Source organism: Sycon ciliatum, chromosome 5 (assembly GCF_964019385.1).
Source record: "Sycon ciliatum chromosome 5, ocSycCili1.1, whole genome shotgun sequence".
Lineage (NCBI taxonomy): Eukaryota > Metazoa > Porifera > Calcarea > Leucosolenida > Sycettidae > Sycon > Sycon ciliatum.
This window is the reverse complement of record NC_088647.1, coordinates 37,862,922-37,889,454: the sequence shown is the minus strand read 5'-3', so window position 1 is coordinate 37,889,454 and position 26,533 is coordinate 37,862,922. Positions and strand designations below refer to the sequence as shown.

The window sequence follows — 26,533 nt, the reverse complement described above, 5'->3', positions numbered from 1 at the left end:
CAAGTCATACAGTACCGTATTTTCCGGAGTATAAGCCGCACCCCCCCCCCCACATTTTTTTGCCATGAAATACAGACATCTATTTGCTGATCACTGTTATTTTGGTCATTGGAATATAAGTCATTCTTTTGGGTGAATTTTGAGTGTTCAAAGTGCGGCGTTGTCTCCAGAAAATACGGTACGTAATCCCAATACCATCGACATGACGGAAACCTCGTGCCCATGCACGGTCACTTTGTCTAGCCAACTCAACCACACATGAGAGTGTGTGCATGACTATACACACACACATCCTTGAACCTTGAACTTGCCCATTGCCAGAGGCAATGATAGAGAAAGGACTAATATGGCAGCAACCGGCAGAAAGGTTCGTGGCACACAATACACACACACACACATACTGTGCAAACACACACACACACACACACACACACACACACACACATACTGTACGCACACACACACACATACACGCGCACACATGCTGTACACACACACACCTTGACCTTGCCCATTGCGTAGCAATGATAGCGCATAGTTATTTCTCCAGTCCACAGCAGAACGACTGATGGCGTTTCAGGTCGCCGCTTTGACGGAACATGCGGCCGCAGGCGCAACCGTAGCCAGCAGCAGAAGGGTGCCTTGGGTGGTCGACTGGCAATGGTACACCACTCCGGACTGTTCTGGGCTGCACCGTACCATCAACATGTTGGTACCGGTGGCTCAACCGACGAAACGTCATCCATAATGACGTCCCTCCACCTCTTGCCCGGACTATGCGCGGGACGCGGGGCAGGCAGTTCACCGAAGAGAACACACTTGGGCAACCGGTCATCTTCCATCCGTGTCACGTGTCCAAGCCAGCGCAAACGCCGCTCCCGTACGATGTGACCAATGTCCTCAGGCACTCCAAGGGTCTTTGGAAGGGCTATGGACGCAAGCACACGCACACACACACACATACACACACACTTGTACTTGTTGCTCACTGCCAAAACTGGGTCACGTGGGTCTCCCCGGGAGAGGGGAGAGAGACTCAAAAGGAATCTTGGAAAGATGACTCTATTGGCAATTGAACCGCCCAATGGCTGAAACCCCCTGAAATCCCCAAGACTCTGGGTGGACTTGAAAATGATCCCACTTATGGGCTCACCACACCTCAGTAAGTGGGCGAGGACAAGTTGCAGAAAAAGGATTGACGGAATCAGGGTATCCGTCCTGGGATCCAACTGCAGTTACCCCTGCCCCCCAGTGAAGGTAATACTTGCTACTAGTGTGGGTGGCTAAATCAGAGTGGATCTGATACAAGCTTCACTAGCACCATTGATTACACAAGAGTTAATCTAGCCAGAAGCAGTCCATGGTTAACAGGTATGTATACTTCAAATAGAAAGTATATGAACCCTGAAACCAACAAAGGTGGCAGGTACAACATTACACCTTCAAGCAGCCGAGCCCGTTGGCAACAGACCCAACACAATCAGGCATAAGTGTACCTACCAACCGAACTAGCTGGCACTAGTCTAGAGTTGTCGTTGTCCTGTTCTCCTTCTTGTCTACACTCTTGTACTTGCATAATTCAATACTATAAAACTCTTGTGTTTTGGTGTGAGGGGACTTCATTAGCCGGGAGCAGCTAACACTGGTGGCAGCGGTGGGATTCGAACCCACACCTCCGGGGAGACTGGAGTGCCCACATACGCACAAACACACACACACACACACACACACACACACACCAGGTAATCGGAGCGTGTGGAGTGCCACTAACTGGAAAAATGAAGACGGAATACTAATCAGGATGTTACATGTATGTTTGAGTGAAGCTTTTATTTTATCTTGTTTCAAATTTCTTCCACACAATCAACTTACATGACATGTACTTACTTCCCATCATCTCAGTTTTCTTTTCTATCCATCCATCTGCACTCCATATCACTCCGTATCACTGTTGTAGAAATATTCCTCCAGGTGTGTACTAGTCTCCACAGCCATGTGAAGACACTTTGGGACACGTCCCTAACACCATAGCACTCTCCAGTTGGTAGTTTTACATTTGCCCAGATTATCTGTGACCACAACATGAAATGCATAGCGGCAATCGATGGATGAAGTGTTCATTCTACACTACAGGAGCTGCTAATGCAGAGCATTTTTACACGCTCGATCCCGGCGCTCCGCCTCGTTGCGCCGTTGGTGACACTGACCACGGTCACAAGAGATGTCTCAGTAAGGTAACGAGCACCACAACACTGTCGAGATCAATGTCAACAATGAGAAAGAGAAAACACTGAAAACAACAAAGAAGAATCAAGTGCATGTATGCGACTTGCATGTGTTGCCACTGGCAACTGGTTCTGTGGAGAGGACGATTTCTTTTGCGATTTTTACTAATTTTAGTGCAGTGTGCATGCACCGTTGCTATGCGCATCGAAGGAACCGTGACCATGGTGACGTCGGACGTACTGTATTTTTCCGTGGCGCTTGATCATGTTGATATCCAGCACAGCCCACTTGGACTGTCGCCCAGTGTCGGTGCCCGGCGGTGGATTCACTCGTTGATTAGTCAGTGTTGTCACGGACGTGAAGGCTTTGCCTTTGCCTTTGGCTTTGGAGCTGGTCGGAGATAGTTTTTTTTAGTTTTCTGTCTAACTGTAATCGACCAGTCTGATAAGAGTGGTAGTCGTCGATCTGCAGGCCACCGCAGAGTTAGGAACTCGTTTCGTTGCACGCTAGCTCAGTGACTTCTAGAACCAGTTGAACAATCGCCAAGTAGAAGCCCAGCCACTGTTTGAAACTTTGAACGAGTACTTTGTAATTGTAACTAACGTTCCTTGCGCAGACCATCGCTCACCAATACTTCAGGCATTAGTCCGACTGTCCATATACGAGTTGAGCGGACACTGCGAGTCTTTTGGACAGTGCTATAGCGGATCAAATCGAACTAACTACCTTGAATGAAGTTTAGTCTTCTACATGTCCTGGAGTAGATTCTAGACTCGTTGTTCTTCCTCCACACGCTGTCAAAGTTGATTACCTGTATCAGTATACTGCAGTGTTGAGTGGAGACGAGTGTGAAGGTTAGTACCTGCAGCCGGGGACCGACTCATCCATGCACTGGCGTATGAAGATGTTTTGGTTTGGGGGGCTGACTTGCTGGCAATGACCTTGATGTATGTTGGGCTATGCTAGTACCTATTGTGCGTATGTACCTGTGTACCGGTAATCCTTCTCTGACGGAGATGTGTATGCTTGTGTAAAAGTATGTGACAACACATCATGATATAGGTGCTGCACTTCACTGGACATGTACATAATATGACTGTGTGTGGAGCAATCGTGAAAACCGAGTACTGCACTACTACTGGAATCTGGACAAGAATAATGAAAATGCTGTACATGTAGATGTATATGTATGTTGAACACCAGGGATTGCACACAGCCACCACTGGATATGTAGCTCTGACTGACAGCCTGGCCAAAGTCCAAAGGGAAATTTACCGGAAAGCGTAATACCGGTACATCCGTAATGGTGAAAGAGAGTCGACCATAAAGCAAAACTTACTGGCAAAGGCAGAGAGATACTTGTAAGCTGATGTTCAAGACTTCCCTGATTTTGGCTATTGCAAACAAGAACCTCGGACACTTGAAGGAATCTTCTCCTGCCAGTGATAAGAAGTATTGCAATGTAGTACCGTATTTCCTCGATTAATAGACCCGGTCTTTTGTTTTTTGAAGAGGGTTGGACCCCCGGTCTCTTATTTGGGCATGGTCCATTATTTGAGCACGGTCCACTATATTTTCATCGGCACATCGCTGGATATGGTGGATTTTTAACACGTCATAATATAGAATATAGAACTTGTGCAACGCTCACTGCTCTTGGAGCATTTCGAGCACTCTTGGCGGGGTTTGCAGCTCTTTATAAAAATGCTTTGCTTTACGGGAACGTATTTCATTGCGAAGAGCTGCGCTTCGGTCCTCTGAGCTGTGCTGATGAGCACTAACAGAGCGAAACAGTTGCTGTCCACAGACTTGAATATAGAACTTCTATATTATGACGTGTTAAAAATCCACCATTTCCAGCGATGTGCCGATGAAAATATAGTGGACCGTGCTCAAATAATGACTTCTATATTACAAAATTTAATAATGAAAGAATGCACTAGCCACTACAAAAATTGTAGTTGCGCAACCTAAAATCGTGTCCTTTATTGACCCACCACATGCTTTCTTAGTGCGCATGCGCAAAGCGATGAACTCAAATAAGAGACCGGGTCTCTTATTCGGGCATGGTCTACTATTTTTCCGTGAGGCCTCTTAACTCTCTAGGAAGGTCTACTATTTGAGCATGGTCTATTATTCGAGCATGGTCCATTAATCGAGGAAATACGGTATGTTCCACTGATAACAGATTTTCCACAATGACTAATGTGACCCTGGTGAAATCTTTAGGAGGTCATTGAATTATGGCTGCAAGCCTCGATCGGGCTCAGTTTCTAATGAAAATGTTGAAATTTATGACCACCGCCCAAGAGTTTGGTGGTCGTATCTAGAAATCTTCGCTCTCCGAGAATTACTGTGCTTATAACAGTCAGTCTCGAATTTTTCTGGAAAGTGCCTTTCTTCAGAACGCTGTGGTATAGCAATGAGAAGCACTGACTCCGACTAAAGGAAAGTACTCTTGCCTTTCCGATTTGGAAGAAAACTGCCCATGACTCTGATAAACAACGCTTCATTAGCTGCTACGATGCAAAAACAACCAAGGGATGATCTAGTGAGTGTGCTTCACGCCGGTGACACGTACATTCTTTTAGATCTGAAAAAGTGGAGACTTATGACTGTAGTGATGTCACTTCTCTGCGGTTGACGTCACAGTATAAGAATTAGCAGAGAAGTAGTGTTCTCTGTCCACCCGGGAACGGGTATGAGGGAGCACGGTGTGGGATAAAAGGAGGTGACGAGTGCAGGGTCGGCCTCTTTTGTCTTTGTGCGGAGAGTTGAGTGAGAGTGCCCACCCACCCACCCCAGTAATCATCATTGTAATTTCAGAATTTATATCATCGCTTTTATTCTTCTAGAGTTGTGTGGATGCATCATGGTCTAATGTGTTGGGAGTTTTTTGTTGGACTAGGCAATGGTTTTGTATAGTCATGACCACGGAACTGTGTGCAAAGACGATAAGTTGGGGCGATGTGCTGTGGTGGCACCCACTGGCAATATGGACGTGTTCAATAGTGGTGTACACGTATGAGTGAATGTGCGGATGTGTACGAAACGAGTGGAGTGCAGGGTGGACAGAGAAATGATTATGTACATACATGTACATGAATGACTGCAGGGTCAGCTCTGACTACAATTGATCTGAGTGCATGACCACTGACTGATCTGCACTGCATGCATGATCCTCACTTGCGTGTTCATCAAGTTTAGGGCCTTTGGCCCCACATCCACCAAAAGGTTAGGGGAGGGGGGGGGGCGGGGCGGCTGGCTCCCCCCCTTGCCCCTACCCCCCCCCCCCCCCCCCCGCCCCGATTCCTACACCACTGCCATGATCCGTGGAACATTTGGTTCGAAACACGATTGTACTGGTAAATGATTTGTATTCTCTCTTCCCTTTTCTCAGACTCGATAGCGGACTTGTGAACATCACACAGCGCTCTGACTCTACTTTGCAACATTGCAAGCAGAGAACTGCGGATGAGCAGTGACGGCGAAAAGTCACCAAGTCGTCGCCAGTTTCAATCCCGCATCAAGACTCAACACACGCTGGTGTGAGTTAGCGCACCCTTCACTTCAGCTGATCACCGCAGCTTAGCGAAAGCTGACGCCGCAGTTCTGTTGGACCGACAGCAGGGTGGCCGACAAAAGCTACTGGACACTGGCGTACGCATGCACAGTATCTTCACTGTTGCCGAGGTGCTGGCTGTACTGCAGAGCAATGGACGTATTTCTGACGCCCAAGTAGACTCTGTCAAGCAATTTGTCAAGGACAATCAATTTTAGTCGTACGTTCTTGTTCTGTTTTGCTGATACCCGTACGCTGCTGCTGCTGGTTATCTAGAGCCTAGAGGTTACGTGAGTGATGTGAGTGATGTCATCACATGTGCTTTTGTATGGAGTGCATGACGTCATCCCATGTGCTTTGTATGGAGGACATGCTGTGGAAACCAGTGCTGGTTTTGAATCAAGTAGCGAACAGTTTATATTGAGATTTGAACGGCAAACAGTTTGTATTAAGTGGCAAACCGAACAAACAGTGTTACGAAAGTAGCAGTCATGTCACTGTGGCAAAGCAGCAACATCGCACTGCTGTTTCCGAACACAGTGTCCTCCACCTTGTTTCATGCTGTCAAGCTAACAATAATGACCTGTGTGTGTGTGTGCGCGCGCGTGCGCGTGTTTTTGTGTGTGTACATGTGTGTGTATACGTGTCAATAGTAAAACAGAACAAAAAGTAACAAATAAAAAAATATCGGTACATGCCATGATGCCAGTGACCAAAGGAACCATTGACACTGCACGTAGATCTTATGTGAGAGACGCTGTGACAGGCACTGAAGTCAAGAGACTGGTTTATGGTGAAAATACACATATGAAGAATAATTCTACAATCATCGTGCTCATGAAGATGTACATGTACCTCAGTGACAATACCTGTATGCCTCTCTACGTCTACAGCTAGACGGCATTGTTGTTAGCTCTTGACAGCATGAAACAAGGTGGAGGACACTGTGTTCGGAAACCAGTGACCTTACTACAACCATCCACGGTTGGCAGAGCCCCGGTCCGTTGGAACCATCTGAACCATAAATTGCATAATGGGTGTTGATCCCGGTTCTGACTAGGCGCCGGTGGATTATGCCGGCAGAAACATTGGCAGAATTAGCTACTTTTTCTGGTAAGTTTCATGCATGTTAGGTATGTGGATAAAGAAATGGAGCAGAATTCGAGGAATTGCCCGCCATTATAGGCGATTAACACGACAGGCAAATCCACGTTTACAGGAAAGTCACCATGGAGATATTCCTGCGGGTGACCAAAATTTGCCCGCGGGAATCAAAAGTGTCCATGGGCTTTTTTCCCGCGGATGCACTCATCTGCGGGCACTTTTACAGTTATGAGGCTGTGAGGTCGTACTATGGTACGGTAGTCTTGAACCCTGGTTGTTTGGCCTTTGTCTTTGGGTACTCATTCCAAATCACCACAGTAACGCCGTATACTCACCGGATACTCGCGGGAGCTCTGGCCGCCACCCGCGGCCGTAGGAACTGCAGCCTCACGTTTCACTTCCTGCGGGCACCTGACAAACCTGGATTTGCCTGTCGTGTGAATCGCCTATTAAAGGGGAAGTTAAAGCAAAAATCAAAATTTCACCAGTTGTAGTCTTCGGGGTGCTGAGTCGAATGGTCTTGGTCCGAGAAAGCTGAGACGTTCCCTTCCTACTTGAATCCCAATCGAACTCGCGCACTTCCACCGAAACTGGGTGAGTGCGCCCTACTAGATGGGGATTTGTATGCCAAATGTCACTAAAAGCGCCATTTCGTTCTTATAAAAGCAGGGATGACCGCGATTGGCCCTTATGTTGTAGTCTTTTGGACGCTGAGTCGACTGGTTTTGGTCCGAAAAGGCTGCGATGCAGCGTTCCTCCTTTATTCCCAATCGAACATGGTTGAACAAGCGGTCACGTGCTGCTGCGTACACCAGTCACCTGGTCACCGTGCCTGCAGGGTACAACTTACTAGCCTGTTTGACCATTTTTGGGTGCAGTCCTGTCACTCGAGTTGAACTCGAGTTGAACCATGGTGTGAAAGTTGTCGCCTGCTGGCGTGGTGACCAGGTGATTTGGGCACCCAGGAGCACGTGACCGCTTGTTCAACCATGTTCGATTGGGAATAAAGGAGGAACGCTGCATCGCAGCCTTTTCGGACCAAAACCAGTCGACTCCGCGTCCAAAAGAGCCAATCGGCCAATGGGCCAATCGCGGTCATCCCTGCTTTTATAAGAACGAAATGGCGCTTTTACATTTGGCATACAAATCCCCATCTAGTAGGGCGCAGTCACCCAGCTTCGGTGGAAGTGCGCGAGTTCGATTGGGATTCAAGTAGGAAGGGAGCGTCTCAGCTTTCTCGGACCAAGACCATTCGACTCAGCACGCCGAAGACTACAACTGTTGAAATTTTGATTTTTGCCTTAACTTCCCCTTTAAGGTTTGTATGGTTCTGCCAATTTCACTGCTTTTCGAGCGGAATCTGCCACCTTTTCGAGCAGAATTCGCCGGTCCCTAGTTCTGACCCTCATTATGCTAGGGGAGTTTAGAGTTACACATGGGACAATGTCATGTAACTCTTGGGTTACCATGGTTACCGGTAGGTGTTCTGAGGGTGTAGTCGGAGGCATCTTTATATACAAGTATAAAATGTTTAGTTATGCCTTATGATAAGACTAAGATGGTATAAACTAACGGACTAAGTCATGTAGCATAGCGGAGGCCGCATGTTTTGGCCGCGACTAGACTGCAGATCTACATGAGTACTATAATTATACAGAAGCCTTGCTTGATAGTTACATGATGACTCATGAGGTAGGAAGGCGTGAAAGCGTCCTGACCCTGACCCTGACCTGCTACTGTAAAGTGAGAAACTTTCGCTACAAATTTCGCTATTTTCGTGACCATCACACATTCGCAAATACATGTATAAATCGCCGCAAATCTCTCCGTACATTGATCGTAGACAGTACAAGATCCGACTGAAGAGATAGAATCGCAAAAGTTTCTCACCGTGAACCAGCCCAATTTATGAAAACGCTAAATTTGCGCCGCGAAAGTGTGTCGCTTTACAGTACATCAGGTACAGTAAATATCGGATATAACGTGCCCCTTTGATTTTCGAAAATTTATCACTATATCCGGTGCATCACTGCACTATAGCCGATTTGCATGTTTGACCGACACATGGCACATGACTGCACATGAAATGATGCGTACACGCTGGAAAAAGCATGCTGAAAGTGCATGCATGCTCCGCGGACTGTGTGAGAGGCAACACAGCCAGAAACAGACAAGAGCATGCAGAAAGATACAGAAAAGGACAAGACCATACAAAGGGAGCGAGGGGTAGCGCAGCCAGAAAAGGACATGTGCATACAGAAACGGACAAGAGCATACAAAGGGAGCACATTGCGAGGGGTAGCACAGCCAGAAACGGACATGTGTGTGCATGTGCAGGTAAAATAATGGGTTGGTGCAAAAAGAGATCATGAGTCCGTCGAGTGACATTCGTGACCACAGCATACAGGGACACCTGTCTAAAATTGAGAATTTTCTCTCAGCCACGTCTGCTGCCAGATGCAACCAGGCAACACTGGATCAGTTTTGGAAGAAGTGAACTTTATTGAAAAAACAATTGTTTTGTGATCATCACTCTTGATCATTATATGCGATATTTTCCTGTACATTTGATATGGTTTGCTTCCTGAAGTCCATCACAATAAGCGATATATCGGTATAGCCGATAATAGTGTATATAGTGATATTTTAGCTGTATTTTTTCTGATTTGATTTTGATTTTGACGTGTTCTATCACTATAACCGGTATATCATTATATCCGGTCACTTTATAAACGATACTTACTGTATATGGTTGGGTTGAGCTGAGTGCAACCTCGACGACGTCGGCTGGATCGGAGGCTGGAGCCGGTTGTCTGGCGCGGCCGCGGCTTCATCGTTTTTTCCGTGGCGCGTGATCTCGACCTCAGAGGCACAGACTGCATGCCCCGCATCAGTGCCATGCTACCACGCGATCGTCGACAGGCTTGGCTGTCATTCCTAATCCTAGTACAGTGCCGCTCATGTGACTAACGCGGGACGGGTGACGGGTAGGTCCGACTGGGTCGACTACCTACGCTACATGACATGAGTGGCACTGGGATTAGGAATGGCCAATTACCATGATTACGGCCAAGCCTGTCGACGATCGCTAGCGCTGGGCATTCTGTGGTGGAGATCACGCGCCACTGAAAAAAGCGATGAAGACAGTACAGAGTGAGTAGTCGACAGTAGGCTACGTGACATTGACTTTGTACACCATAATTATAGATATACACGGCCCCGGGCTTCAATCGATTTGACTCTTGCCTTGGAGCTGGTCCGAGATAGCTTTTTTTACTTATCTCTCTTGGTCCGCTCTTGTAATCCACCAGTCCGCTGTACAGTACTCAGTACATGCTCCCGACCGAGAAGGAGCAAGTATTAGTATTAGTTTGTATTCAACGTTTCAACGGTTTGTCAAGAAGGTAAAATCGAACACAGGCGTAGTTGCCAGCGCAAGACTAGGAGACTTAGTAAGAGTACCAGTCGCCCATCTTCAGTCCACCGCAGAATTAGGAACTCATTTCGCTGTATGTTAGGCTAGGCTAGTAGCTCAGACTCAGTGACTTCTACTACTAGTTCTAGAACCAATTTGTAGAAGCCCAGCCACTGTTTGAAAACGTTGAAGGCGTGCTCTGTAAGTGTTGCTAACGTTCCTTGCGCAGACACCATCGCTCACCAATACTTCATTCAGCAATCCGTCCGACCGTCCGAGTCAGTTGAGTGGAAACTTGAGCTAGCGCACCCTTCACTTCAGCTGATCACCGCGGCTTAGACTGTGCGGAGCATGCGCATGCGCATTACTCCAATTCGCCACCTCGGCTTAGCGAAACTTTGAAAGCTGACTGAGTTAGCCCCTCTGCCAGCCTCAGTAGCACGGTGAGTTTCAGAGATGCTTCATGTCTCGCTGCTAAAACATGCATGCTGGTTTATTCTAGGAGAGTTTCTGGATTCATTCCAAACATATCCAGGGGCATGAGCAGGGGTGGGGGGTGCGTTGGGTGCCAAAGCACTCAAATTTCCGATCTTGGTTGGAGAGCCAGCATTGTACACTGTCCGTTCATCACACGTGCAACTCTGCAGAACGAACAGTGACTGTTTACCTGTCCACAATATTTCCAAATGTAGCGTATTTTCCGGAGTATAAGCCACACTTTGAACGCTCAAAATTCGTCCAAAAATGGGAGTGCGGCTTGTACTCCGATGATCAAATTAACAGTGATAAAAAGGGTAGATATCTGTATTCCGTGGCAAAAATGGGGGGGGGGGTGGGTCTGGCTTATACTGCAGTGGCGCTTATGCTCCGGATAATAGCGTACTGGTCGGTGTTTTCAAAATGGTCAAGGAAATTTCTGAGAGTGTGTAGATGTACAGTAGGTAGAAGTAGGCTAGTACCTGTCTGCAGTGGAGTGGTGTTAATACATGATTATAATGTTTTGTGACAGGGAGTAGTAATATAGTAGTATTTTACTACTCTCTGCTTTGTGCATACTGTACAAGTAGGCTAGTACCTGTCTGCAGTGGAGTGGTGTCAATACATGATTGTAATGTTTTGTGACAGGGAGTAGTAATATAGTAGTATTTTACTACTCTCTGCTTTGTGCATACTGTACAAGTAGGCTAGTACCTGTCTGCAGTGGAGCGGTGTCAATACATGATTGTGATGTTTTGTGACAGGGAGTAGTAATATAGTAGTATTTTACTACTCTCTGCTTTGTGCATACTGTACAAGTAGGCTAGTACCTGTCTGCAGTGGAGTGGTGTCAATACAGAATTTGTAATGTTTTGTGACAGGGAGTAGTAATATAGTAGTATTTTACTACTCTCTGCTTTGTGCATACTGTACAAGTAGGCTAGTACCTGTCTGCAGTGGAGCGGTGTCAATACATGATTGTAATGTTTTGTGACAGGGAGTAGTAATATAGTAGTATTTTACTACTCTCTGCTTTGTGCATACTGTACAAGTAGGCTAGTACCTGTCTGCAGTGGAGCGGTGTCAATACATGATTGTAATGTTTTGTGACAGGGAGTAGTAATATAGTAGTATTTTACTACTCTCTGCTTTGTGCATACTGTACAAGTAGGCTAGTACCTGTCTGCAGTGGAGTGGTGTCAATACAGAATTTGTAATGTTTTGTGACATGGAGTAGTAATATAGTAGTATTTTACTACTCTCTGCTTTGTGCATACTGTACAAGTAGGCTAGTACCTGTCTGCAGTGGAGCGGTGTCAATACATGATTGTAATGTTTTGTGACATGGAGTAGTAATATAGTAGTATTTTACTACTCTCTGCTTTGTGCATACTGTACAAGTAGGCTAGTACCTGTCTGCAGTGGAGCGGTGTCAATACATGATTGTAATGTTTTGTGACAGGGAGTAGTAATATAGTAGTATTTTACTACTCTCTGCTTTGTGCATACTGTACAAGTAGGCTAGTACCTGTCTGCAGTGGAGCGGTGTCAATACATGATTGTAATGTTTTGTGACAGGGAGTAGTAATATAGTAGTATTTTACTACTCTCTGCTTTGTGCATACTGTTTATCCACACACATGTACATTTTTGTCTAGAGGTCTAGTCATGTACTTGTCATGATTCTTTTCTATTAATTTTAAATTTATTCTTTTTACCAGGCGTGGGCCATCCCCTGGATTATCAAAATGGGTGCCTTATTATTTTCTTTTTTTCTTTTTCTTTTTCTGTTTATTCTTTTTACCAGGCGTGGGCCATCCCCTGGACTATCAAAATGGGTGCCTTATTATTTTTCTGAGTGCAATAAAGAGTTGTGACTGGTAAAAAAAAAAAAAAAAAAAAAAAAAAACAACAGCTACAGATAAAAAAAAAAAAAAAGTTTATCCACACAAGCAGCAACAAAACTGGATTCTCCACAGCACCACAAGATATGTGTTGAGGAACACATCAAGAAAAGTCGTTTACATCAGCCGGGCAGATCGCCACTGGCACTTGGCCCATATCTCCTAGTCACGGTTGAATCCAGACGAGAGGGATATGTCTCTGAACTAAAAGAGAATGTAGCTGTCACACAACCCTATACTCTCATCATTGGATATCACAAGAAAAAGCCGTGCAGCATATCAATTTGTTACGCGGTGTTTTGTAGTTCTGGCTGTTAAGCGTTTTTGTTGGCGGTCGTGTAAAAGAAAAAAGAAGTTTGGTTCATGTTTTTCCAAGTGCACTCATATACTAGCAGAAGCAGAGAGATACATGGACAAGTTGAAATGTAATTCACTTTTCTTTAGGAAAGCTAGTGAGTCTGATCAACCAGTCACGTTTCCTGCACTATCCAAGAAGATATCCAAGAAGATGAAGAGAAAAAAGAGTGGAGAAATCTGATTTTGGGATCAAAGGAGAGTGTGGTGATTCCAGCAAAAGCAGCATCCAGGATCTGGCTCATTACTAGGAAGCTTACCATTGAAGAGTGATCTTGAATGTCAACTGTGGTGGTTGCTTCTGCTGTTTTGCCTTCATTGACCCGGTACATATCATGGACTATGTGGAAATCTAGCGGCATCCTAGCAGTACTTGGAAGTACAGTCATGTACTACCATGGCATGGTGTGTGTATGAACACACAGAACACATCTACAATCATGTACTTTTGGGGGAAATTTGTGCCCCCCCCCCCTCTTGATCATGATCCTGGCTATGCCCCTGAAATCCATCACAGTGCGTCCAGTCAGCTGCAGTTTGAACCAACACCAATATTTTGGCAATAATACGCGGAAAGAGAATTTCTTCTCTTAGGCGAGACAAAAAATGCAGTTTCCGGGCGCTCCCGCACCAAATTCAAGCTGAAGTCATTTTTTAAACAGCTCATATACATGTACAGTACTGATCGTGTGAGTAGATCTGTGACAGGGAGACACACAAACCCGGGCTTGTACGACTCCCTGATGTACGACTCAGGGCCGTCGTTGGTAGAAATACCAAAAAATTCTCGACAGAGTTCTCTATAAGCAAGAGTAAATAGCCCCCGGAGAGTGCAACTCAGATGGGATTCTTTACCAGCCAAGTCAAAACCAGCAAGTTCTTGTGTTTGTAGTACAGGTAGAGATCAGCTATAGGATTGGTGGTTATAAGAATATACCGGCTATAATGTTATCAGCTTCAGAATTCCAAATCTAAAGTATCTTTTCCACTCAAATTCAACGGTGGTTATAGGAGTAATCTCTGTATATGTATATCATGGTTTGTAAGTTATAGGAAAATAGGGACAGTCGTGAATCAGATACATGTACTGCTCTATTACTATGTCAGTGTGAGGAGAATTAGAGGGAGAATGTCACCTGTCCGCCATGTGTCTCTATCCGTACAAGAGAGCAGACTGAGTATGCACAACTGCACATCACATTGCTCAGCTTTTCTCATCTTTAATTCCAGGTACTGTTTTGTAGAATCTACTAACTTACAAGCTTGAGCAGGCCAATGGGAGTTATAAAATTTGGACTTTAATGTATGTGCATGTGAGTGTGTGTGTGTGTGTGGGGGGGGGGGGGGGGTTGGGGCTTAGAATGTGCAGATCCTTTGTTTGAAAGACGTTCATGCTCCATTTTTCTTGCTTTCTTCAGATACTAATTTCAGTGCGACGGCCGGCCGTGTGCAAGTACTGCTGGTACTATGGTCTGACCCTAACTGTCAACATTGCTAGCCAAGAACTGACGTGCAGTGAATGAAGCCTGATTGTCAATTCTTGTAAGTTTCAGTCCTGGATCAACAGTTGCCGAACCACAGCACAAGCACACAACACAGGCACGGTTAGCAAGCACACCATTCCACTGATCACCAACTAGCGATTACCTTAGCCATCCTCTATGACAGTGAGTTTGTGAACTGTGTTGCATGCTGGACAGCTAAGTTCATGAGTCAAACGGTTTGCTTGAGATCGAGACTGTAGATGTGTTCAGGCGGTAACTAGATGCTAGTTTAGACCAGAGACAGTTGTTGAAGGGGAAAGGATGTGTTGTACTGCAAGACCGGAGACAATTGGTTGGTATGGCAATGCAGAATTTTCCCTTAAAGGATTAGGTACTGAAGTATTTTTTACAGTGCTATGCAAGATAAAAAGTTTGAACTCTTATCAAGCTGTGCAGGACTTGAAATAGATTCTACAGGCTCAGTTCATACCAGTGGTGTACCCAGGGGGGGGGGGGGGTGCTTAGGGTGCTCAAGTACCCCCTCAAAATGTTCGACATAGGCCAACGTTCATGATGTACCCACAGGGGCGTAGAAACAGTTCCGGCAGGTCCGGCATCCGCCGATGTTTCGCCAAAAAAAGAAGAAGAAAAAAGGCAACAAGCTCGTTTTCAACCATGCAGAGGGTCAAGTCCTACACAGTACAACCGGCCAGGAAAGGCTCAAACACATGACTCCTGATTTTCCTGTATGTCCACAAGAAACTGCTGGACGTCTAGTGCCTGAAGAGTGAATTTGAATGTGGAAGTGAGCATCAGCTCTCCCAATTCGGACAGTTTTAAAACCTCAAGTCTTTCATGATACCACAGTATTTGTTCATATCAATCCTTTTACAAGTAAAATCGCCCTCTTCATTCAGTAGAGACAGAGTCGAGTGAGCTGTATTCCCGGTGCCAATAGGCGGTCTCACCACCCCTGTATGGCAACTTCCCCATGCCTAACCTTCAACACAAAGTCCATACTAAAGTAGTCATACTGAGCAGAGTTAAAAATTAAAGAAATTGCGACCTGTAAAGAGCTAAAAATCCGCCGGACCATTGGAAATCTGCTTCCTACACCCCTGACCCATGCCACTAAAAGTATCATAACTTTGCCACCGTTAGTCTGATTTTTTTGCCTTCCACTCGCTGTCACTAGTTGATCATAGTTAACCGTGTTACATGTACTTAAATGTGCCAGGACGGAGGGCTATCCATATCGTCAGGGCCTCGACTTGTTCTATTCCGATTTTCCGGAAACACTCCGATCAGTTGTTCCGACAAAGCGACCGAAACGATTGTTCACGAAAGTGTACTAATTTGTTGTTTCGGGCCCTTGAAATCCTAAAAATGTTACGGCTTCGAAAAGGGTCGCTGCCCCCTCGACTCCCTGCCATTGAACACCTCAGACACAGCTTCTGATTTCTGCCAACAGAAAAGTGTCAGCCCTCTGCTAGTATCGTGTTTGGGGGGGGGGGACGCGGCGGCTGGAATGTATTGTATGGTTCGAAAGCCTACGGGACTGGCGCTAGCCGCGATGGTTTGCGAATTTCGGCATCTTGCCCTGTTCTCGGCCCCGCAATTCTCGCATAGCTTGCCAGCTTCTGGGCAACAGCAGTTTTTTCCACACTTGGAACTGCCAGTGCACTGGCAACACTGGCTGTCAGGGACGCCAGTCGCGGGGTTGCCCTTTGCGGGCATCGCTGTGGAGAGAGCTGTCATGTCTCTTCTCTACTTATGCGAAGTTCGCGAAACGCGGGGAACTCACGAGTCAAGTTCGAATGCATAATTCGAAGTACGAAAAATGCGCCCGCTGGATAATTCGAACTCACTCTCCTTACAGAAAAGCTGTTCACAGTACAGTGGCTAGGTCCTTCGAGCGCATATTTCGAAGTGAAATGGAGTTGCTCTACTCGTAATTCGAAGTTCATTTTTCCTCCTTCTCTAGCCAAGAGTGACTCAAAAATTGATCCCTGGTCCGCTCCAGGATCCACAATAGCGTTGAAGAAACCCACCTTCTCTCGAAACTTGATTCAAGCCTGTGCAAGACAAAGTGCAAAGATTTTACTGAGGACGACTTCTTCCAGGTGTCTGGTTCCCTTCGCGGATCTCAGTGGCTTGGCGTGCCGTGCCAGCTCATGCACAGCGATGTTTGGGACTGAACAACAACTTGAAATCGTAAAAAAGAATTGTCTGCCTATGCTCCACTTCCGTTCAGACTTCTTCAGAACGACGCCGTTCTGCTCTCCAACGGGCTTTCATGACGCTGAGAAGTCAGTGCTGTTCTTTTCCGTTGAAATTGTTTCAGCACAGCTGCAGTGACTGACAAATTCTTCACTAAGAGCTTCGTAGAAGATGAAGATAAATGTGCAATGACCTTGTGTCGATCCAGTGTTTTGATAAAATGAACTAGTTCCTTGTACCTGACCACCCATTTTTCCTTGATGCAAATAAAATGTGCAAAAGTAGTCAGCATGCAATTATTTTGAGCATTTTGATATACATATCATGTCAGTGCATGGGACTGTATTTGGATAATAAGAAGTTCTGGATAATTCGAAGTTGCGGCCTTGCAATTTGAGGTTGGAATTAGAGGAAGACTACCTGTAGTCCTTAAAAGAGCAGTAGTCAAATTGAAAATGTTTTCATGATATGATCTAGCAAAATTAGTGTTCTCTTGGATCTAGCTTGCAGAGGAAGTAAAGTTTGTCCTCCAAAGTGAGGGATATGTTTGTGATTGCTAAGTGGGTACTTTAAGGCCTCATGGTTGCTCCATCCTACAGAACAGCTACTACACTTTCCCCTCGACTTGGTACATCATGGTAAATAGCGCACTAAAAATCAAGATATCAACCATCCATGCATCACATGTCCATGAATGGTCCTTTATTGGGTTCTTTGGGAAAGGGTTGGAGCAGTTCCCTCATTGCGGATCCTGCATACGCCCCTGTCTACTACTATACACTGTGTGTAAGTTGATAACCTGTATCAGTATAGTAGAGTGTTAAGTAAAGACACATGTAAAGCCATTACAGTGTAGTTAGTGACTAAGAATGAGCATAGGCTGCTCATCCATGATTCATGATACATTCTCTTCTGAATATTATCAGTACTTTAAAACCTGACTTCTATTCTCAAATTTCCTTCTTTCAGACACCACAACAAACGTGTGCATCTTACACACTGTACCGCCAGATGTAAAGGTTGCGACAGCGTAGCAAGGAAGGAACTGATCACTGCAGTGAATGAGGCATTGTCAACTCTTGTATGTTTGAGTGACCTGGATCACTAGCCAAGCTGAGTTTCTGGTAATCACATAATCCAGCTGTTCAACGCCTAGCAGCTGCTTTCATCTCCCGGTGATAGCGGTGAGTTGTATTGCAGAGCCACGACTACCATTGCTAGCTTCTGTATTCCTGGGAACTTGTGCCGGATAGTGTTGGGTCTGTTGCCAACGGGCTCGGCTGCTTGAAGGTGTAATGTTGTACCTACCACCTTTGTTGGTTTCAGGGTTCATACACTTTCTATTTGAAGTATACCTGTTAACCATGGACTACTTCTGGCTAGATTAACTCTTGTGTAATCATGGTGCTAGTGAAGCTTGTATCAGATCCACTCTGATTTAGCCACCCACACTAGTAGCAAGTATTACCTTCACTGGGGGCAAGGGTAACTGCAGTTGGATCCCGGGACGGATACCCTGATGCCGTCAATCCTTTTTCTGCACCTTGTCCTCACCCACTTACTGAGGTGTGGTGAGCCCATAAGTGGGATCATTTTCAAGTCCACCCAGAGTTTTGGAGATTTCAGGGGGTGTCGGCCGTTGGGCGGTTCAATAGCCAATTGAGTCATCTTTCCAAGATTCCTTTTGAGTCTCTCTCCCCTCTCCCGGGGAGACCCACGTGACCAGTTTTGGCAGTGAGCAAGAAGTACAAGTGTGTGTGTGTGTGTGTGTGTGTGTGTGTGTGTGTGTGTGTGTGTGTGTGTGTCCAATATGGTGCAGTGGTATGTGCAGTCGATTTCCAATCGAGAGGTTGCCGGTTCAATGATTCCCGACGATTATGATCGCACACATCTTTCTTCTCTTTCTCATTCTCCTAGCTCTTCTTTCATCCTCCTGGGTGGTTACCAACAGCCAGTGTATGCCGGAGTATGTGGTGTGGCGTGTGTGTGTAAAAAAAATATTAATAATAATGAAAAATAGGGATTTGCTGGCCAGAAAAAGCCACTTAACCCTCACACCACAGAAGAGATGAGCCAGTGGGGTGTCGCAAGCTTATATTGAACGTGAGCACGACATGATTATTGTGATCATGATGACGTATAACATAGTTCGCGTGAAATGATCGGACTGGGCCATCTAAGGCCGCCCATCTGAAACATAGTATGATAGGAACAAATAACGCCGTCTATTGGCTTTGAAAGAGCGTTTGAAAGATGACCCATGGGGTCATGTAACAATCATAAAGGCTGGGTGTACCAGTACATTGCTATGGCAACTGCATGACCACTAAGTACTCGGTAGTACCCACAACTAGATTTTAAAAATGTATTGTCTGCGGCAGCCGATGGATGTGCACCATGCGGATTTCGTGCCCATCGGCCGAGCCCATGTCTCCCCTCCGTCCGCTAGGTGTGGGAGGGTGGGAAACAAAATTGCGTGGCGAGCTCTCACAGCAAAACAGACAACTGGCAAAAATTACACCAGCCAGCAGTAGAAGAGCCGTCTACGGATGCATCCGCCAGACGAAGGGTGGCTCGTGCGGGATGTCGTACGCGAGTTCGACTCGAATGCGGAACTCCGCAAGAGTGCGTGCTTGCGCAAGTCGACTACGGCGGCACGGCGGAGTGTGTAAGGTCACCTAAAGTCATCTAGCGGGAATATTCCCGTGCGGGGCGCGGCCCGTGGCGTGCTGGTTAACTACGGTTTGCGCAACCGTCAAACCAACATCTCAATCATCTGTTTGGTGGATACCAGGCTAAAAATTAGTGGCGGTCAATTATAGTGCGTTTCAAAAGTATATACCTCTAGACGTTTTCGAATAATTCAAATTTGGTTTGAGAAATTTCTTCAGAATATTGCTCAGGCAGCTCACGCAATTTTTCTCATGGAAATTTCTAAGCGATTGGATAACAGACGCCCAATTTCGAAAATTTTATGCACAAAGTGATCACAGATTTTATGTGGTATTGATGCTGGCCTAACGGTTTTTTGAAACCAGAGGTCTGGACACTTTCGCGATGGGCATGTCTGAGGTGAGGTGTGTGTGTGTGTGTGTGTGAGTGTGTGTGTGTGTGTGTGTGTGTGTGTGTGTGTGTGTGTGTGTGTGTGTGTGTGTGTGTGTGTGTGTGTGTGTGTGTGTGTGTGTGTGTGTGTGTGTGTGTGATTTCCAATCGAGAGGTTGCGGTTCGATTCCGGACGATTATGGTCGCACACGTCTTTCTTCTCTTTCTCAGACTCCTCCTGACTTGTCTTTCATTCTCCTGGGTAGTTACCAACAGCCAGTTCATGCCGGAGTATGTGGTGTGATGTGTGTGCAGAAAAATATGAAAAAGACCAAACGTAGGGAGTCACTGGCCAGAAAAAGCCACTTCATAGCTGTGTGGTGTAGACCAGGCTGAATAGTGGCGGTCAATTCTTCAGCCTTGCAAGCTGTTGAATGGTGCAATTCCAGCACAAGTTGCTATGGCTTCTGCTGTAGCATTGCCATCATCGCCTCCTGCGATGGGCGTCAAAAGCTCAAAGGTCAAAGGATAGTGTGTGTGTGTGTGTGTGTGTGTGTGTGTTTGTATGTGTGTCTGTGTATGTGTGTGTGTGTGTATGTCTGTGTGTATGCAGTAAGCTACACAGACCATGACTGCAGTGAAGAGTGTATGAACCGTGCTACAATAACCAGTTTATCATCGTCCTGAAAGTACTTCAAAATGTCTAACAGTAAGTCAGACCAGCAGTCCACCATAATTGAATGTGCAGTATCTTAGCAACAAGCCTTTGGTTACATGTGATTACAAGAACAAACAAGAAACAAAACTCCTATAGACAACAGACTTGCTATAGAAAGCAGATACCTTGTAGAGAACCAAACCCATTATGGAATGTTTGTTGCTTACAACCTTTGAGCCGCTGTTTTCCTGCCGACTTGACTTGTCATTTGACTGATCGTGACTGCCATCCCGCAGAGCCGCCCGTATACAAGAAATCCATCAAATGGTTCACTTTGCAAACCTTGGATGCAGGAGGCTACATGATGTTGATGTGTCCAAACATGACCCAGTTGTCATGGTGATTGGTTGTCCAGGATACTGTCCCAAAATTACTAATGATTATCTGCCAATGGGGTTTTGATTGGTCAGACATTCCTGTATATTTGGTTTGTGTCTCTTCGTATTCTCACCAGGTGTCGACGACGTCAAGCCCAGGAAAGGAAGACCGCCCCAACAGAAGGCACTCGCAACAGCCCTGTCAAAGCCAGCTATCGCCGTTTCAACCAGCGTACAGCGTGTCAACTCCAGGAAGGGAGCGCCCAAGAAGGTGCAGGCAACAACAAGCGCTCGTCGTAGTACTCAGCAACTACGACAGCGTCAAGTTGCAAGGACACCGACCAGGAGCTCAGCTGATCAGATAGCGCTGACTAACACTATCTCGAGTAAGTGTGATCCCAACCAGCGTGATTCACACAACCCATCAGCTGAGATAAATCATAGTGCAATAACAACATAAGTGCAATAACAACATATTTTATCATGTCCCCTGCGCATCTGAATGCCATACATAAGAATGTTCCGGAGCACCTTGAGATTCACTCGCGGACGTGCAACAATTGCCACCTAGATGTGCTAGAGGCTGTTTACATTGCCAAGCTACAGCTTGAGCTTTGTAGACAGAAGGAGTTTGTTAGGAACAGCGGTGGATCCAGCGATCTTTACAGGGGGGAATTCCAGTGTAGTCAAAACTGAATAGCTGACACATATACATGGGCATGCATATGGTTTCCAGTAGTAGATTTAAACATTTTAGGGGGTTCCCCTGAACCTCTGGAACCCCTCCTGGATCCACCCCTGAGAAAGCTAGTGCTATTTTGACTTCCCACTTCCCAACTCACACCATTCTAATTACGATAACTTTAAGTACAAAGTAGAGGCGATGGTTCGATACCGGAACGTCTTGACAGCCACATTTGTATAGACCCAAAACGATCATCAGCGTTGATTGTTCACTCGAAATATGTTTGTGGAAGGAAACTGGCATGTTGAAGTTTGCTCTGAGGCCAGAGTCAATCGAACTGAGCCACTCCTTTGTGTTGACCCACTGCCTCCAAGTTGCCCAATTTTTCGCTTCAAATCAGAGGTGGCTCCAAACCGGACATGTTTTAGAGTGCACGTCAAATTCACTCTGAGTTCTGAAATTGGGTAATTGCTATCGCTCCACGATGGCCAGTACAGAGTAACAATAAGCCTTGTGTGTGCTTCCATTAGTTTTCATTAGTTTTGATTGGTATGCGGTGCTTTATTGGCGAGAGGCGAGCTGCTGTTTACCTGCGACAAGAAGTTGATTTTTCGAAAGTCGTAAAACTCAAGTCGCAGTACAAAGCAACGTGTCAAAATCTCACCTGCTTGGTATGGTGCTTCTGGTCATCGCAGAGCCATGAAATTTTGGCTCGGAGTATAACACATCGTAGTCTCACTGTGATATATGTTTTCTAATCAAAATACCAAGAGAGAAAGTGAATATTGAGTCCGGTCCGGTTTGCAACCTATGTCCTATTTGAAACCGTCGCCTCTACCAGAAACCGGTGTAAAAAATATTCAGCATGCAATGCATACATCTCACTGGTGTAAAAAATATTCAGCATGCAATGCATACATCTCACTGCTGTAAAAAATATTCAGCATGTAATGCATACATCTCACTGCTGTAAAAAATATTCAGCATGCAATGCATACATCTCACTGATGTAAAAAATATTCAGCATGCAATGCATACATCTCACTGGTGTAAAAAATATTCAGCATGCAATGCATACATCTCACTGGTGTAAAAAAATTTCAGCATGCAATGCATACATCTCACTGGTGTAAAAAATATTCAGCATGCAATGCATACATCTCACTGGTGTAAAAAATATTCAGCATGCAATGCATACATCTCACTGGTGTAAAAAATATTCAGCATGCAATGCATACATCTCACTGCCGGGTGTAAAAAATATTCAGCATGCAATGCATACATCTCACTGGTGTAAAAAATATTCAGCATGCAATGCATACATCTCACTGGTGTAAAAAATATTCAGCATGCAATGCATACATCTCACTGGTGTAAAAAATATTCAGCATGCAATGCATACATCTCACTGCCGGGTGTAAAAAATATTCAGCATGCAATGCATACATCTCACTGGTGTAAAAAATATTCAGCATGCAATGCATACATCTCACTGGTGTAAAAAATATTCAGCATGCAATGCATACATCTCACTGGTGTAAAAAATATTCAGCATGCAATGCATACATCTCACTATATCTACTTCAAGTACATACATAGTAAAAATATTAATAATGAAAAATTTCCTGCCCACACTAACTTCACATGGGTCCTGCCCGGAAATATCGATTCTACTTTGATCTGGCCTTACAGAGAACCAAAGCCATTATAGAATGTTTGTTCCTTGCGACCTTTGAGCCGGTGCTTTCCTGCCAACTTGACTTGTCATTTGACTAACTTGTGGGGTGCCATCCCGGTTGCATACAGGAAATCCATCAAATGTTTCACTTTGCAAACCTGCAAGAAAACACCTCTCCCTGTTAAAAGCACAGCTTTACCGGGAGGTCACCCCACATCAGTTTAGCTTGTTTATGCTGAGGAAGGGGGGGGGGGGGTGGGGGTGGTGCACAAGGCTACATGATGTTGATGTGTCCAAATATGACTCAGTTGTCATGGTGATTGGTTGTCCAGGATACTGTCTCAAAATTACTAATGATTATCTGTCAATGCTGTTTCGATTAGTTCGACATTCCTGTATATTTGTTTTGTGTCTTTTCGTATTCTTTAGATGAACCATTTGGTGATCCCAAGTTCATTGCTAATATCTTACCCTGGATCTGTGAAATTGATACAACGAGGTTTCGACATGCTGTGCAGGGCAAATGCGTGTTCATAAGTATAACGGAAATTGAGACATTGCTGCGTCTGGAGAAATACGAAGGAAAGGAAAAGCATAATTCTCACATCATCAGTCTTATTCGTCCTGGAGGCACATTTGCTTATAAACTGCTCTGCAATGCAATCCATGACTTGGGTCCACTGTACAATGAAAAGTACCAAGAAATGCTTCTCCTGTTGCCCGTTGACCAGCGACCAACGGCCAAGACATCATCTCATGAGACAGGTAATTGATATGTCCGGAATGGGGTTGGTCACAAGAATGGTCTTGGGATGTGGATGTACCACATACAGTGTGATGCAGTAGTTGATATGTCCAGAATGGGGAGGGTTTCAAGAATGGTTTTTGGGGTGTGGGTATACCACTTACAGTCTGAACGTCCCCTATTTAAATATAAACATTGCCATCAATCAAACTTCTGCTGTCAAGGGAAATTTTAGTTTTGTACCTTACCAGCAGAATTAAACTCATTACACCAAAGTATAGTCTACAGTACATTCAGAAAAAGATGATATCCTAGCTTTTGGCCAGAAATGGGTCAAATTTTGAGTTTTTTCTCAATTTTTTTGCAATCCCCCATGGAATCCTCTTCCAATTGTGTTTTTGAAGTCTATTTCTCCAAAAATCAAGCCATAACAAGAATAGGATTTCGGCCGGGTTTTGCCCCCAAAGCACTGAATTGGGGAAAAACCATGAAAATCCAACCCGTGCACTCCACTTGCAGAACAGTGCATTTGAGGTTCAAACCCCAGTTGAGGTACCTTTTTTGGACCCTTTTCAAGTTTCGAATCTCGCGTCACTGGCGAAATCACCAAGCACGAGTGCTCTCCGGGGCCAGCGCTCATCTTTTTCTGAATGGACTGTAGCTAAAAGCGAACTGTACCCCTCTTGCGGCCGCGATACACAACAGAAGGCCAGCTGTGTAGTAGGAGAGAATACTTTGTTCTTTCTCCAAGGAGACGTCTGGACAACTGACGTATGACAACTGACAAGTGAATATTATCCAGGAAAGTGGTGCACTCATCAGGGCAAAAGTGGTGCGCTTATCAGCACAAAAAATGCACGGGTAAGCGATACAATGCTGTCCCAATGGGGACCAGTGCGAGAAGTGTGTACAGAGCGGGTGACTATAAATTCGACGGGGCACGACGGGACGGGACGTAAGGATCGACGGGAAGCGACGGGACAGTCTGACGGCGTCCAATGTGAACACCAGGAACGGGAACGCAGCCGTACTGCCGTACAGATCGGGAAGCGACGGGAAGAGTTGGATCGATCCAACTTTTCATACCGTAGACGGGCGTAGACAGGGATGCAAGTGTACAAACCAGCTGCATTTTGAGTGTGAACAAGAGACGGCGTTGTGCGCCGACTACTCCCGATTCGTACTTGAGAAATTTTTAGCATTTCGAACACTGTGCTTCCCATGATAACTCGCAGAATGGCTAACACGACTTGAGTTGAATTTTTGCAAGATACGGTCTGGTGTCACTTATGGTACTTTGGTATAGTTCAGGAGCGTGACAGACGAACTGTTTTATCATTCCCTGGAGCTATAATTTGAATGGCACGCCTTTCGATGCTACTTTTTTGGTGTTCATGAAATACTGGTATTGTGAACTTGATTCCGCTTCATTCAAGGAGAAATAATTGAAAAGAAATACCGAAAATAAGAAAATAGGTCCAAAGGTCACCCTGTCATGGGCCGTGCCTTATGACTGGCGTCATTCGCTGCTGAACGACAAAACGACTGCAGCATGTCGTGTCGTACGAATCGTACAAGATTTTACAGTTCATCCCAGCCTTCCCGACAGGAGTTACGTCCCGTACCGTCAGCGTTCCGTCGAATGTGAACTAGGCTTTATGCATGTGAGTACACACCTGTAGCAAAAGCGCAGCAGCGTGTACCACGATTCAGCAGCATGTACCACTATTCAGCAGCGTGTACCACGATTCAGCAGCGTGTACCACGATTCAGCAGCGTGTACCACGATTCAGCAGCGTGTACCACGATTCAGCAGCATGTACAACTCTATCCCCCACCGAAAAAAGACATGCTCTCCTGAGGATGAAAGCAAAACAAATGAAGCCCAAAAAATTGAAGAAGACAGATCGGAGAAGAGAGAAAGATGAAAGAAATGAGATTGTGAATGAGCATTAAAATGCGAGAATAAAACACAACATGTATGACTACAATTGTTGGACACGTGACTAGTAGGCGCACACTGGACTCCGCGATGGGGTTACGAAAACTCACAGAGAGACAAAGACGCACACAGAAAGAAACACGGACTAACAAGAACATCTCAACCATCGCCAAAAATCAGAAAAGAAAACCACACGAAGGAATGGAAGAACAGCAAGGAAGAACACATCGACTGAAACAGGAGCAAATAATCATTGAGGACACCAGAAACCACTCAAACAAATCGGTTACCAATACGCATAAAAGACATTAAAGAAAAAATCACACAGCGCTACCCTGAATAGCCCCAGGTATCCACCCTGACAACCACAGGGATAACACCATAATAACACCGGAAACATTTAGTACATCCGCTCGCAAAGCAAAAAACCAAAACCGTCAGGCACTTATTGTGACGCACATGTGACAACCAGCAACACCCAGAACCCACAGCACCCGCAAGGCAAACCGATTCAAATAAGAGCATGATCCCTCCAGCCCACCAGGCAGACCGTGGTTCACCAAGATCGGACGCTCGCCCACCCATGTGAACTGAAGAGACCCACATGCCGAAACACAATACAAAAATTAATAAGACGCTCACAAAATATTTCAACCTGGA

The 26,533-nt window shown here is 45.5% G+C and overlaps 3 protein-coding genes across 5 annotated transcripts in view; 2 read left to right on the top strand and 1 right to left on the bottom strand.

The window, feature by feature from the left end:
• The window catches only part of LOC135818589 (uncharacterized), a 199,164-nt gene that overhangs the window by 16,838 nt on the left and 155,793 nt on the right, over positions 1-26,533 (bottom strand). The window contains exon 1 of one of the 2 annotated variants that reach the window (XM_065331983.1): positions 501-808. The exons of the other annotated variant lie outside the window; for it this stretch is intronic. Within the exon in view, the coding sequence (XP_065188055.1) occupies positions 501-536 (36 nt within the window). The 5' untranslated portion in view covers positions 537-808. Of the gene's footprint in view, positions 1-500; positions 809-26,533 lie in introns of those variants that run through there. 2 annotated transcript variants of the gene reach the window in all.
• LOC135818584 (uncharacterized) overlaps positions 1-26,533 on the top strand; it is a 108,604-nt gene that overhangs the window by 37,186 nt on the left and 44,885 nt on the right. The window lies entirely within an intron of this gene.
• Positions 20,407-26,513, top strand: LOC135818590 (uncharacterized). The gene is made up of 3 exons (XM_065331985.1): positions 20,407-20,497; positions 20,961-21,209; positions 23,616-26,513. The coding sequence occupies exons 1-3, from the start codon at positions 20,488-20,490 to the stop codon at positions 23,957-23,959; spliced, it is 603 nt and encodes a 200-aa protein (XP_065188057.1). The 5' UTR covers positions 20,407-20,487; the 3' UTR covers positions 23,960-26,513.